We start from the raw sequence: 14,547 nt of genomic DNA on the forward strand, positions 1-14,547 counted from the left end.
ACTTTCTCCTTCTTTACTATCTTTCCTAGAATTGGCCCGTCTGCTTCAAGCAATGTGGACAAGTTCAGTCAATGAGGTTGTGAGCCCCATGGAATTCAAAAGTCAGATACAGAGATATGCACCGCGTTTTATGGGATACAAGTAAGAGATTCATCAATATAACCAGATCCATGACCACAAATCAATGTTTTGTAGTGGTATTTAAAGCCCAACTCATTTTATTTTTTTTGGGATAGAGTGGCGAACACTTGCAGCGCCTGACAGGTTTTTATTGCAATCTGTGTCCCCTATGGAGAGATTTCCCCTCACTTCTTTTCAGGACAGGAAGTGATTAGAGATCTTTCCAACAGGGACGCAGACAAAACCTTGTTTCTTCAGAGGAGAAAAAGGTTAGAACTTCTAACAATATCTTCATCGCTGTCTTTGCCTCCCTGCTCTGGTGATGACCACCTTCCCTCTTCATTTCTTGACTAGGGGATTGAAGATGATTTGTCTCCATTCTGCTCTGACCATTACTCTCCTCCTCCATTATAAATAACCACATGACCACAGGTTGGAGTTAAATGGCCATAGCAGCCTTTTATTAACAAACTGTATACATAACAGGTAAATAACACGTTAAACCCTGTTTTTTACTGGAGCCTCAAGGTCCCGGTAGGCATCAAAGAAGGAGGTACCTGCGTCTGACTTAATTAGGCCTCTAGCCGCCACAGCACCGGCTCGGAGACAACCAGTCGCAGGTACCAACATACCAACAACTGGGAGCCGTACCTCAGACGGGTCCCTACCCTACCAAATATTCTCCAATGCAGCTTTCCTCCGACTGAAGACTTCCTGAGGCCCCTAGCTTGACCTCTCCCTGTAGCTCCACCCCTTCCTGGCCAAAACACCAATTAAAAGTCCCAACACTTATATTTACTATAGTACTGGGCTAAAAACTCCTTCTCCCAAACCCCTTTAACCCCTGTCATGACGGCCCTCCGTCCATGTCTCTTCTCTCCTTTACTCCGGGCCTCTCTTTTACTGTCCTTACAGGAACCGAAAATACTGATGCTGAACAATCAGGCCTTTGGCGTTAGTGTGCGTTGAGCATTTTTGGCTAAAGTTTTTTTTAACGTGTTAAAACACTCCTCAAATGCCCAATGCTTGTTTGACATGTTTTATAGGTGCTTTAAAAACACACCCCAGCACATTACATTGGACTTGAATGGAAGGAGTGGAGATGTTTCAATTCCTTCCAAACTCCACGCGTAGCTTCATTTTTGAAGCCCGGCAAGGCCAATGCCAGTTTTTAATGCCAATGTAAACAGGGCCCTATGGGGGTCACAAACATAAAAGCATGAAATAAAACCTGACCTAAATTGTAACTGTTCCCCACTCTACTAAAGGCTACACACGGCTGGAGTTGGACTTTAAATGTTACGTACAAAATTGTTTCATGTTAAATACTAGTAATCAATCAGCTACAAACTTCTGAACTGTAATCTTTTGTTGCACAAGTACTTTATGAAATGGTGTCAGCCCTGCCTTTTAGGTGGTACATACATTTTGTTTTAAATCTCTATAATTACTATCCAACATAATCATCAAATTACATGTGGATCAACTATGAGATTTTATTGCTCCATACTGCGAGCTGTCTTACTGACTGACGTTCTCATGAGATATCTATTTGGTCATTTTATGGAAACAGCTTACCATTTTCAAACTAGTATTCAGTTTCAAGTTGTGATTTTTTTTTTTTTTCTTTTACCAAGTTTTTATTAAAGATTTTCAAATTAAAAAAAAAAAAAAAAAAAATCATCCAGATAGGACACCACCCATTTTCTGTCAATAAAGGGATCAGTACATTGGTGCATGAATTACCATAGTCAATGCGAACAATACAGGAAAAGTAAAACCGAACAGTAAAACGTATGAGGAGCTCTCTAACATACTAGTGATGTCGGCCGTGCCCCTGGAACATTCAGATACCCCTATTGGGAGCTAACTGTGTCCGGATGGGGGCAAGACAATCCACCTCTCTAAAAGATTAATGAGTTGGCTTTCATTTGAATGTTGTTAGTTTTGGAAGTTACAAGAACAATAGACCTTTGCATAACCAAGAAAACTATGTGAAAAAAAAATGGAACAAGTACAGAGTTTCTCTCCGTCGATACGTAGCATTAAACAATGATCTAGAAATGAAGGACCATTGGTCCCAAGCTTTTATGTCGTTGGATAATCAATTGTCAGGGCCCTGCCTGGAGATGCGATGTACCTTCTTTCTAGAAAAAGAGCTTTTGGGTAGGGCTTGTGAGCTAGCAGGAACAGTACAATCTTCCCCAAGACTAAAATAACAGGGTACTGCTCCTGCTGAAGGGCACAAAAAAAAAAGGGGGGGGTTAAGGAGAAAAGGTAGAAGAGGAAGGGGGAGTTTCTCATTCAACAAAGTACCCGACTTTTTACCTCGTCGAAGTTGCAAATTGGCGTCTTCCTCACTTTTGCAATCGTCTGCTTTGTGGCTGAAAATCTATGGGTCACTAGAGTGCGCTTCTGTTTGGTAGCGCCATCTATTGGTTTGTGTAAAAGTGCCTCCCGGAGATCTTTTTTGTAGATTTATATGCAACACCGAATTGACCATGTTTAGACCCTTATCCAAAGACATTTAACATTAGGGAATGTCCACCATATATGCTTCATATCACCTAGGTCTAACCCTCCCATAAAGCATGTAAAGGGGTAAGAAGGGAGGCATTTTGCAATTCTAGCTGGAGTAAAATACCACGAGACAGAACTTCTAAGGAGTTTTCCAGAGCTATATTATTGAGGGAGGAACAGAACAACGTCTCTCAGATTTTTTTTCCATGTCTCTGGCACTAAGGTCCCTTTCCCAGTTGGAGCAATAAGATGGGATACACGAGTTAGAATTGTTTAGTATGGAAAAATATAATAATGAGATAAGGGCTTGGGTTGTGGGTGACGTCCGGCATCTTGTTTCAAATGCCGTCGCGATCATAGACTAATCATGGTTTTTTTGTCAGGGATTCCAGCAGATGACGGATTTGGAGATAATTAAAATTCTCAGTCTGGAATATCATATGTATCTTTGAGGTGCTGAATGGTGACTATGCTTCTGGAGGATAAAAAAGACTGAACTGTCGTTAAACCCTTACTACACCACCACTGATAACTCAGAGGACTCTCCAAACCAGGGGGAAATAAAGGACAGTTAAATATCTCTAGACGAGGGAGGTGTTCTGATATTATTTGAGCTAAATATTTTATAGAATCCCATACAGCAAGGGTGTGGGACAAGACAGGGTTTAGAGGTTTAGGACGGAGTTGTGAAGGGAACCAGGGAAATGTTCCCTGTGACACTCCACTGTGTCTACTACATCAATAAAGGTCCAAAGGGGTGCGGCCTTTCCTGCAGGCATTTGGACAAGAGGAGCTATCTGGGCTGCCTTGTGGTAATCCCCAACCCTCCCTGGGTCTTGGGCTGATAGAGTAAATATCTGATTAGCCTTGGTTTGGCTGGGCCCCAGATAAAATGTAAAGAGGAGACATTGCAAGGACCACAGGACATGCAGAGAGACCAGAACAGGCGGAAGGGTCATCTTTATTGCATGTATCTGGCCCAGCCAAGAAATGTGGGTTTTGTTCCAGGACTCCAGCAGACGAGTTAGTGCTTTAATAAGAGGGGGATAGTTAGCACTCAACAGAGCTGAGTATGTTGGGGTAAGCGTAATCCCAAGGTAGGGGATAGAATCAGACCATAGGAAGGAGAAATTGTCTTGTGCCGTTTGGAGAGCGTCATCCGTCAGAGAAACGTTCAATGCACAGGACTTAGCCTGATTTACATAATGGCCTGAAAGGGAGGAGATGCTATCCAACAGATACTAAATTGGGGAGCGGGATATTTGGAGATGTAATGTACATCAAAATGTCATCGGCGAACATGGGAAGCATGGGAACATTGTACACCGGCCAATTCAATGCCTTTGATGTCAGGGCTCAGGCGGGAGAAAGTGGAGAAGGAGGCATCCCTGGCAAGTGCCCCAGGATATAGGGAAGGAGGGCGAAGCATTTCCCATGTATTTCACAGTAGCTGAGGGATCACTATACAGAGCACCTATTCATTGTAGAAAAGGGTCGCATACACCTCTATGGGTCTGGGCCACTTTTAGATAGGTCCAGGATAGGGTGTCGAATGTTTTCTGGATGTCTAGGGAAAGCAGCATTAGTTGGTTAGCTCGACAGTGTGCCTTGTGGGTGAGGAGGAGCGTGTGACGAACATTTTCTGCAGCTTGCCTAAGGGGCACAAAGCCCACCTGATCTTTATGGATCAAACGGTGCAAGACTTGATTTATTCGGATGGCAAGTACTTTGGCTAAGATTTTTATATCCACCTTAAGGAGTGAAATTGAGCGGAAGTTGGCCCAGGTTTGGGTGTCTTTGGTCCAGATTGGGGAGCATTACAATAGAGGCCTGTAACATGGTTTTGTGTAAGGTAAGGAGCCACTACATCCGATAGTAGAAAAGGGCCGTGAATCCGTCCGGGCCTGGGCGTTTGTGGGGTTCAAGATCTTCTCACATGTCGCACTTCTCTTTCTGTAATGACAGCACCTAGAGCATCCCGGTGTGCAGGTTTTAAAGATGGCAGGACTGTTTCATTTGGAAAAGAGGCGAGGTCCAGGTGAGATATATGGTTTTTGGAGATGAATAAAGTTGACAGAAATCAGCTGACAATCTCTTTGCCACTGTAGTGAACTCCTCTCACAGTGCCCCATATCTTATCCAGCCTGGAAGTGTCAGTTTCTTCGGAAGGGCGCAGAGCTGAGGGAAACTGCTGAAAGCTGTCACGAGAGCCCTCAGAGCCAGACAGGGAGAGCCTCTTGGTTTCACCCTTCGGTGGGCTAAGCGCCATCTTGGCTGCTGTGCGCCACTGGGGCTTCGTATCCTTCGCCTGCTGGGACTTATTCCTCTCAGAGGGACCCATGGCTCCGGGTATCAGGTAACAGGTGTGCTTTTATTGGAACTTAAGAGACGCGGCCGTTCCCTAACATGTGCCGCTGGGAGACTCCAAATACCGTCCCGGTTGTGCGGAGCAGCTCTAAATGGCGACCATCCGGGCCACCTGCGTGCATGCGCGCGCCCAAACAAACCCCCCGTGATTTTTTTTTTTTTTTTTTTTAGGGGGTGCACATAGGGGTCAATTCACTAAAGGATCTGCAGGACTAATTTTTAATAAATAATAAAGAGTCGATTCGTCAAAGTAAAATATTGAATGTGGAAAATACCGCAAACAATGATGTAAATCATTAAAGTGTTTGTAAATAATTACCTTTTTAAAACCACCCATTCAGTTTAAAGTAGAAACGAAAGGCGAAACATTTGTGTATAGATATAAAAAGAATTGCAGACATCGCATGCAATTCGTACACTTTCCTGTGCCCATGTCTGTGCGATGCAAATTCATCCAGTTTGTATGGCTGAAATCACATAACATTTACACCAAAATGATGCAGGACCCTTTTTTTGGTCTGCATTGGAATTCGATCGCACTGCATTCTGCAAACCGATTTGGAGGTGTCATTAACTCTATTTTGACACCCACAGTGGTTCCCAGAGTGCAGCGGGAACTGCCTACAATTCAGATGCAATGTGGAAACATCACAGGAATTGCTGTGGTTCCCGCATCGCACCAGTGTGAACTCAGCCTTAAAGTGTTACTAAACCCAGGACCCTGCATTCACTATATCTGGTCCTTCACAGTACACAAAACATGGAAATGCAATTATTTTAGTAAATTTAAACTGCTAAATACCTTTTATGCAATATATAGCAGTCTTGTGACTTCTATCAGTGTCTGGTTAAAGCTTGTAGGAGGAGTTTTCATACTGCACTGGCTGTCCTATCAGGATTCAGGACCCCTGACCCTCTGCCTGGAAAGTGCTAATTGGCCCTGTGCTGATCACATGTACCCTCCCAAGAAAAAAAATAAAAAACTCTAGCAATACACACCAAACTGTGCATGTGCAGCCTGACTCCAGTAACTGTCTTATCCAGACATGTTATGGGGACAATGCATGAAAAGGAGGATCTGTGCATACAGGATCAAACAGCCTTTTTACACAATGCAGATGATTAACCCCTTAGGTTCCACAGTGAGTATAACGAGCATGCTTTTCTGCATATACACACTGATTTTACTGTTGTGAGTTCAGTAACACTTTAAAACCAATTCATTGAAGAATGCGCCTATTTGCTACTTATCACCTGGCAGTAGGCAGTCCGCATATTATCAATGTACAAAATAGCAATGAAAGGAACTCTGCACTGTCCAGTAAAGTAAAAGTATACAATGTATCGGTTTGGAAATGTTCTACCCTGAGCTCAGGAATGAAAATAAATTGTAACATTTTACCAGAAGGAAGTGGTTCTGTGAATGAAAGCGCACTAGGACTTTCACGGTTTCATAATATTTCAGTGTGTTTATTTATAGGACTATCTTCCTCTGGTGCAGTGTTAGCATGTAAAAAAAAAAAAAAAAAACACCACCCAAAGAAAGTTAAAATTTAAGTGATAAATATTGAACGCATTCGGTAAATAACGCATGTTTTTAGTTAGTAAATTGACTTCTTTTGAGATAAATACCATAGGAGTTATTTTACCACAAATTCATTTGGTATTTATCTCTTAGTGAATTGCCCCATAGAAGCGTGTACTATATATGTATTTGGATAGATGTGTGTGTGTGTGTGTATGTGTATGTATATGTATATATAATATATATATATATATATATATATATATCCTGGTCACTGCTTTTTTTTTTTTTTCCATTTTTTTCTTATATAGTACCAACATTACAAGAGTTTTTACATGTATAAAGTATGGAAGTCATTTTTGGTGCCAACTCTTGGATAACGTTTTTTTTCACTAGAGATGTATAAAGCAGGTTTGTTAGGACACAGTGGCTCAAAGTGATACTAAAGCCTTTTTTTTTTTTTTTTTAATAAACATGTTATACTTACCTGCTCTGTGCAGTGATTTTGCACAGAGCAGCTCTGATCTTCATCTTCTTTGGTCCCCCGCCAGTGTTTTGGGCTCCTCCCCCCCCTGCCAAGTGCCTTCATAGCAGTTGACTTGCTTTGGCGACACTCTTGCGTGCTCGCTCCTGGGTCCTGCTCTGTCTGTCCATAAGACACACCGAACGTCACTCAACCCCGCCCACCACTTTCTCCTCACTGGCTGTGATTGACAATGGCTCCCGCTGCTGTTTTTCAGCTAATAAGGAGGCAGAGAGCCGGGAGAGCAGCCACTCTTGTGCACATTGCTTGAGTAGGCTCAGGTAAGTGTTGGGGAGTCATGCATAGAACATATAAAGGTAAAAACCTTCAGGGTTTACAACCACTTTAACCACAAAGCTAAAAAATGTTGGACCTGGACTCCCCTAGGTAAGTGTGCTATGTTTTTTGTTGTAATAAATTGATTTTAACATGCTATTGGGGATTCAGTGCTGCTGGTTTTTATAACTATTATGGTTTCAGTGTCTGCGCCCCCATTAGGAACATTCACCTATTTTATTTGTACTAGTGATCATTGTCCATGATTACGAGTGAAGAAAAAACTAAAAAACATTAGCATTGTACCCATTTCGAAATTTAAGTGGAAATCTTCCAATAGGGACTCTTGTGGAGGACAGTTGTCCAGAAGGGGAATTACCCTCACTTTGGGGGATTTCCTCTAACATTCAGTTGCATCCCTGGGGCAGGGTGTAAAGGTTAATGTGAGTATACCCCTAAAGTAGACCTGTGCCCAGAAAACACATGTATCTATACATGTTGTGAAAAAATTAATTTTCAAAGTTCACAAGCACAGTGTTTTTCTATGTATTCTTTGCCCTCTAATCCAGCCTTTCAACCAGGGTGCCCTGAGGTTTCTTCAGGGGTGCTTTGGCAAAATGCCTAAAAATTGAACCCCAAAATTGTATACAAGCCGACTTGTGGATAAAGCTGCCTTTTTAGTTACACAAAGCCACAGGTTTTCATTGGACACCTTTACAAACTTCTTGAAGGCACCTTAGCTGAGTGATGGAGAAAAATTCAGGGAGAAGGGAAACGTAGGAATACTAGTCAGAACCAGTTCTCACAAGTGTATTTACTATGGAAGAATAAACACTGTGTGTCCTACTTGTGTGTATGTTGCGGTTATACAAAACTAATAGAATAGTTCTTATGTTTTAGAATGGGGTGACCCAAGACTGTCCATAATTTTTAAAGGGTGCCTTTAGACGGTCCATCATTTTTACAGGGTGACTTGACTGAAAAGAGGTTGAGAAACTCTGCTCTAATCTACAAAGGGAGGGGGTGGACCTTTCATTTATTCGTTGGCACTTCCATTTATAAATGGTGTTTCATTCATAGAAGCTGTAGTACCGGCCTCTATGACTGGAGGAGTTGGAAGGATAGGGCAGGCATAGTTGGGCACTCTTAATTTTGTTCCATTAATCCCCACCCCACTTGAAGATTATGGCTGCAGGGGTGGGTGGGGAGTTCGATGGAGAAGGATTTCTGCTAACAGAGGAGACAGACGCACAAGGCGTACATCCTTCTGACTGTAAACAATGTGGCTTGTGCTGAATTTTAATTTTTTCTTTGATTAAACTTAGGCTTTAAAGAAATTACAATAGGGATAGCATATTTAGGTTAAAAAATAAAAAGATTGCATGCAATTTTTTTAGCTTTTTAGCTTTTTAAAAGGTAACCACAGTTCAGCTTTAATGCACCTTCCTCTATAACATCAGTTAAGGTTTTACAGGTTTCTATTTATAGTGAGTAATTACACAGCGCCAGCCATATACAGGCTATGCCTCATAATTAGTTATGCAGCAAAGTTTTGTGTTAGTGTTTGGCACTCTGAATGCAAATCTGTCAGTTTGCTAAAGGTTTTGGATTGGCTGATGGATTTGCACAGTAGAGTAGGGGAAAGCCAGAACCCCTGGATTTTGTATTGCACAAACCATTGAAATCTAGAAAGGCGCATCAGACCAAAACCAGATGAGAGTCCAAGATCATTTTCAGTCTTGGTCCTATGACAGCCAATCCATTTCAGGGGCAACCTCATTCTTCATCATTGGAGCTCCATTGCTGCTCAGCAGCTGTTGTCATGTTGGTACTCTATGAGGAGCTTTCAATACTGGTTCTAATATAGCCCTAATGAAGTAAACCTTGGAGTACTTGAATTTTGCAGAGATCATGAAACAGTTAGACTTAAGCTAAAAATACCCTCGGGACAGTCGGGGCTAGTGCATTTAAGCAACGATAGCCTCTGAACTGTCCCCTGTTTCACTTACCTGTAAGAAGAAATACTTACCCTGAAAATGTCTTGTCCACCGCTGCCAGCGTGTCCTCTTGGTGACGGCGGAGTCCTAGAATGCCCTGCTCGTCATTTCCGGTGCAGGCGTGTCATCCCTGCACACCTTCTGCGCATGCCCAGAAGCTGTTCAGCAGGGAATGACGCATGAACCGGAAGTGACGAGTGACTCCGGTGCAGGCGCATTGACTCCTGGGATCGATGACCCTCATCTCCCAGGAGTCAATGCAAGGAGGAAGTGACTTCGTGGGCCGGGGCCGCAGAGGGAGGAAGAGGAAGGAAGGTAAGTATATTTTCCTTTAAAAACAAGGTAAGTGAAACAAAAAAAATGTGTTAATTATCCAATTCTTTTTCAGGTTCATCTAAGCTAGCGGGACATGCAAAGATAGGTTTTTAGGGTGGAACTCCGCTTTAAATTATTTTTGGTTTCCTTGCCCTTAGAGGGATGCTTTTGTATATGTAATATGTCATTCAGATCTGAGCCCTTTAGCTACTCTTCAAACATTATTAGGTATAATACAGTTTCTCATGATTGTATTGGCAATAAATAAGTCTGAAATCTAAACAGTTCTTTCTCTTTGTAGTCAACAGGATGCACAAGAATTTTTGAGGTTTCTACTAGATGGACTGCACAATGAAGTCAACAGGGTGACAGTCAAACCCAGGCCCAATACTCAGGACTTGGACCATTTACCGTAAGTAAATGGGCAATATTTCAATGTAAATGAATATTATTACATAGATGGATGTGCATTTTCACTAATTTCTATCCTATACACAGCCAAGTGTCATCTACTACTCTAGGAGCCAAAGAAGGACCTGTTTTTGCCAGCATTTTTCGAATGTGCTACATAGTATAAGGCTGTGTACAAACATTATTATGCAGATACAGTCTATATTCAATAACAAAAATGCTTTTGTAGATTTGTTTGTAGATTCTTAAGGCGGTTGTCAGTCGAAAACTAACATTTGTGTACTATATTGTACACAGGGACATACATACATGCAAAAAAAATGTTGCATGACACTATTACATTACAAAAAAACAAATAATGAATCATCATAAAACCAGGATCTATTAGGATCTATCTATGATACAACCTAATGTAATGTAAATGTAAAGGTAGCTAAACACAATGCACATTTCTGGCACATCCAGATAAAATAGAAATTTTATCCTGTATATCCCATAATACTTTCACTTGATGGCCATGTATAAATACCTTCCACAATAAAGCAAAGAACTCTCTTACAGTTGTCCTTCTGATCCCAAAAAACCTGGGACTGTACAAAATTAATGTTTGATGAGGTCAGGCCAAAAAACAGACATCCATTGAAGGATGCTTCACGTGGCATATAGGTGAGATTCCACTGATGTTGAAGGTTTTCCTATTCAAATTACTCAGAGCTTTGTGTGACTAAATAGCCTGACTGAACATACAGCTTTAACCACTTAAGCCCCGTAGGATTTGGCTGCTAAAAGACCAGGGGGTATTTTGCGATTCGGCACTGCGTGACTTTAACGGACAATTGCGCGGTCGTGCGACGCTGTACCTAAACTAATTTGACGTCCTTTTTTTCCCACAAACAGAGCTTTCTTTTGATGGTATTTGATCACCTGTGCGATTTTTTTTTTTGATCACGCGCTATAAACCAAAAAAGAGCGTCAATTTTGCAAAAATAACAATATTTTTCACATTTTTTTTATATGAAATTCCCCCCAAAAAAAAAGTAAAAATCAAAATTTTTTAGGATTTTCGGCCAATTTGTTTTATGCTACATATGTTTGGGAAAAAAAATTGCAAAAAGCGTATTTTGATTGGTTTGCACAAAAGTTATTGCGTTTACTAACAAAGGGAAAGATTTTTGTCATTTTTGTTGTTTTTTTTAAACGCGTAATGGCGGCGATCTGCGTTTTTTTTTTTTGCGGTACTGCGACATTGGGGCGGACAGATCGGACCCTTGACTAACATTTTTGACACTTTTGGGGTTACCAGTGACATTTCTACAGTAATCAGTGCTATATATATGCACTCTTACTGTAAAAATACACTGGCAGTGAAGGGGTTAACTTTATTTGAGAGGGAGGGGTTGTGTGTGTCCCTAGGGGCGTGATTCTAGCTGTGATTGGCTGTGGCTTGAGCTGTAGTTACACTGATCAACGGTCCTACATAGTAGAACCGTATGATCAGTGTTTCTACACAGGGGAGAATGACAGGCAGCTTGTTTACACTAGCCGCCTGCCTTTCTCCCTCTCCCCCGACGATCGCAGAGTGAGCGGCGGACTTCGGGGCCGCCGGTCACACGCGCGGGGGGGGGGGCCCGTGACCGCGCCGGCGGTGGCGCGCGCTCGCTCCCCAGAGCCTCACAGGCTAGTGACGTAAATATACGTCACTTTGCCTGTGAGGGGCTGACTGCCGCAGTAAATATACTGTGGGCGGTCGGCAAGTGGTTAAGGCTGACTGTTTATATTTATATATATATATATATATATATATATATATATATATATATATATATATATATATATATATATATATATATATATATATATATATATATATATATATATATATATATATATTGCAATATGGGGGCTGTTAGCTCAGTGGCAGATGCGTTTTTTCCAGTGATCCACTGTCAGTCAGAACTTTGGTTTAAGTTCATGGCAGCCCATTTTTATTAAAGGAATAAGGAAAGTCCATAACACATAGTTTCCCACACAGGGATTCTTCTACAGTCCATATATAGTAAACCAAAAATGCTAGCCCACCTGGCTCTCACTCAGTTTCTCAGTAGCTGTGCCTCTGCTCTTTTCGCTGGTCCCCAGACCATGAACTCCCCAAAGCTGGCAGCTTCACTCTGGCCTTAGTCCTTAGGCCATCACCTGTCTCTTACAGACACACATGTGCTCTGGCTGCCACCTGCAGCCTCTGACTCCTAGAGACCTCCTGTCTCTCTTGGGTGGAGCCGTCTCCAACTGGGTGTATATATATACATACATACATACATACATACATACATACATACATACATACATACATACATACATACATACATTTTTTTTTTCCCCCCATATATATTTCCAAATATGCATTGTCTATACCAAAAACCTGCAGGTATGGTATGGTGATGTTTACTCCCACTGATACCAGTCAAAATCCTACTCCCACTGGCCACAGTCTGGCCCCCTGAAGTCTGAAGGACAATAAACTGGCCCTTTGTTTAGAAAGTTTGGAGACCCCTGCTTTAGGCTAATGAGGGTAGCTGGCTAAGCTTGTCAACAACAATCCTAAAACTGAAATCGGCTTTGGGCTGGCTTCATTTATACCATCCATGTTCCTTGCAAAATAATCGGTGCTAATGTACTATAGTAAATGAGTAAAAATTAAATATTGTTTATGCTTTGAGTAGTCACGGCTTTTGATAATTGTTTTATTTTTTTACTACCTGCAAAGGTTTAGCTTGGATGGCAGAAACTCTGAGCTGTGTCTAGTGTCAACAGAAAGTTAGCTTGAGTACAAACTGAACTGAATACCTGGAGTTCTGCCAGGCTTGTCATTGTAGATGCCTACTAAAATCACCTGCTGATTTATTTCTGATTATGTAACTGTAATTACTACTTATTATTATTGAAAGTGGTAATGGCAGGTTTGCAATGTTGTTTCAATCTGCTGAGCACATACCCAACCAGTCTCTTATATTATATAATATGTCACATGATGCTAAAAATTCCCTTTCACAAGCTCGTTAAAGAAACTTGAGGAAACACGAGCAAGATATATAAAAAAAAAAACTTTTATTTTCTAAATACACGTGTGTGTGTGTGTGTGTGTGTGTGTGTGTGGGACATGTTGTATAAGCTATAATTCTATAGTTACCAGGTAACATGAATGTAATTTATGGTACAGGACATGCTTCCCCCTATTGCACCAATGGGCATAAGCTTAGGACAGCAAGAAGTCCTAGTGTATATATGCTGAATACACAAATATTTATGATCACATATTTTTTAACCTAGATCAGTCCTTCCACAGTGCAACAAAATGTTTAGTTTAAACATTATGTCCTAGTACTCAATATTCTTACTCAACCTTCCTGTCAAATTTTTATTTGTCTCACCCTTCGCACAGAGATTCCTCTATTTGTACTGATGACCAAGAAAGACAATGCGGGAAATTCTAAAAATTTACAGTTGTCCCCAGAACAAGAGTTAAAGTAAAACTAAATGCCGGTTCACACTAGCGCAATGCGAGAACCAGCGTAATTCCAGTACCGGTTCCCACATCACATAAGACTCACAGGCAGTTCATACTGCCCTATGGGAACCGCTGCGTGTGTCAATGGAAAGTTATTGACACCCCCAGATCAGTTTGAATATCAGTGTGGACTGTCAAATGGTGCAGGAATCAGAATGCATGGGTGTGAACACCCATTCGATCCGATTCCAGTGCGGACCAAAAAAAGGGTCCTGCACCATTTTGGTCAAATTCAACCATACAATCTGTAGTACTTGTAGTGCTTTGTCTGATCACCCAAGGTGCCATCTAAGGCTAGGTGTGCGGTCCCACAGAGGAACCCTCTTCCCTACACAACCCTCTGACAACCCAGCTAGCAAGGAGATGGCTGCTTTGATAAACAGCACTCTCTGGGGAATAGAACACTTTAAAATAATGTAATTGAGGCTTCTTCTTTAGTTTACTTTTGACTATATTTCTCTTTCTTCATTGGTTTAGCACGCTTAAAAAAACAGTTTAAAAATTCTGGTCACAGCTGAGGATCCTAAGACAAGGAAATTACAATTTGGGGTCGGAAAATTCTCTGTGCTCTTGATTAAATGTCAAATTTATCTGCACCTCTATAGACTCATTATTTGGCATCCAAGGGAATGTGTTTGACTTTTTGTTTAAAGTCCTGTTCTTATTCTCAAACTGATTAGGACATTCCAGTGTGTGTAAAACTTTGTTATTTTTATAAAAAAAAAAAAAAATATGTTATTTTCCTGCTCTGTGTAATGGGTTTGCAAAGAGCAGCCCTGATCCTTTTCTTATGGGGTCCCCTGCCAGCACTCTTGGCTTCTACCCCTGCCGGGTGCCTCCAAAGCAAGCCACTTGCTATGGGGGCACTCGTGCATGCTCGCTCCTGAACCCTGCTCTTTTTCCACCCCCAAATCCCTCATCATTGGCT

The 14,547-nt window shown here is 41.5% G+C and overlaps 1 protein-coding gene across 3 annotated transcripts in view; it reads left to right on the forward strand.

The window, feature by feature from the left end:
• Positions 1-14,547, forward strand: part of USP2 (ubiquitin specific peptidase 2) — a 192,394-nt gene that overhangs the window by 151,868 nt on the left and 25,979 nt on the right. For all 3 annotated transcript variants that reach the window (XM_082274547.1, XM_082274548.1, XM_082274549.1), the window contains 2 exons: positions 30-141; positions 9,945-10,055. In XM_082274547.1, the coding sequence (XP_082130673.1) occupies positions 30-141; positions 9,945-10,055 (223 nt within the window). The remainder of the gene's footprint in view (positions 1-29; positions 142-9,944; positions 10,056-14,547) is intronic.

Source organism: Pelophylax lessonae (genome assembly GCF_965119305.1).
Source record: "Pelophylax lessonae genome assembly, chromosome: 12".
NCBI lineage: Eukaryota > Metazoa > Chordata > Amphibia > Anura > Ranidae > Pelophylax > Pelophylax lessonae.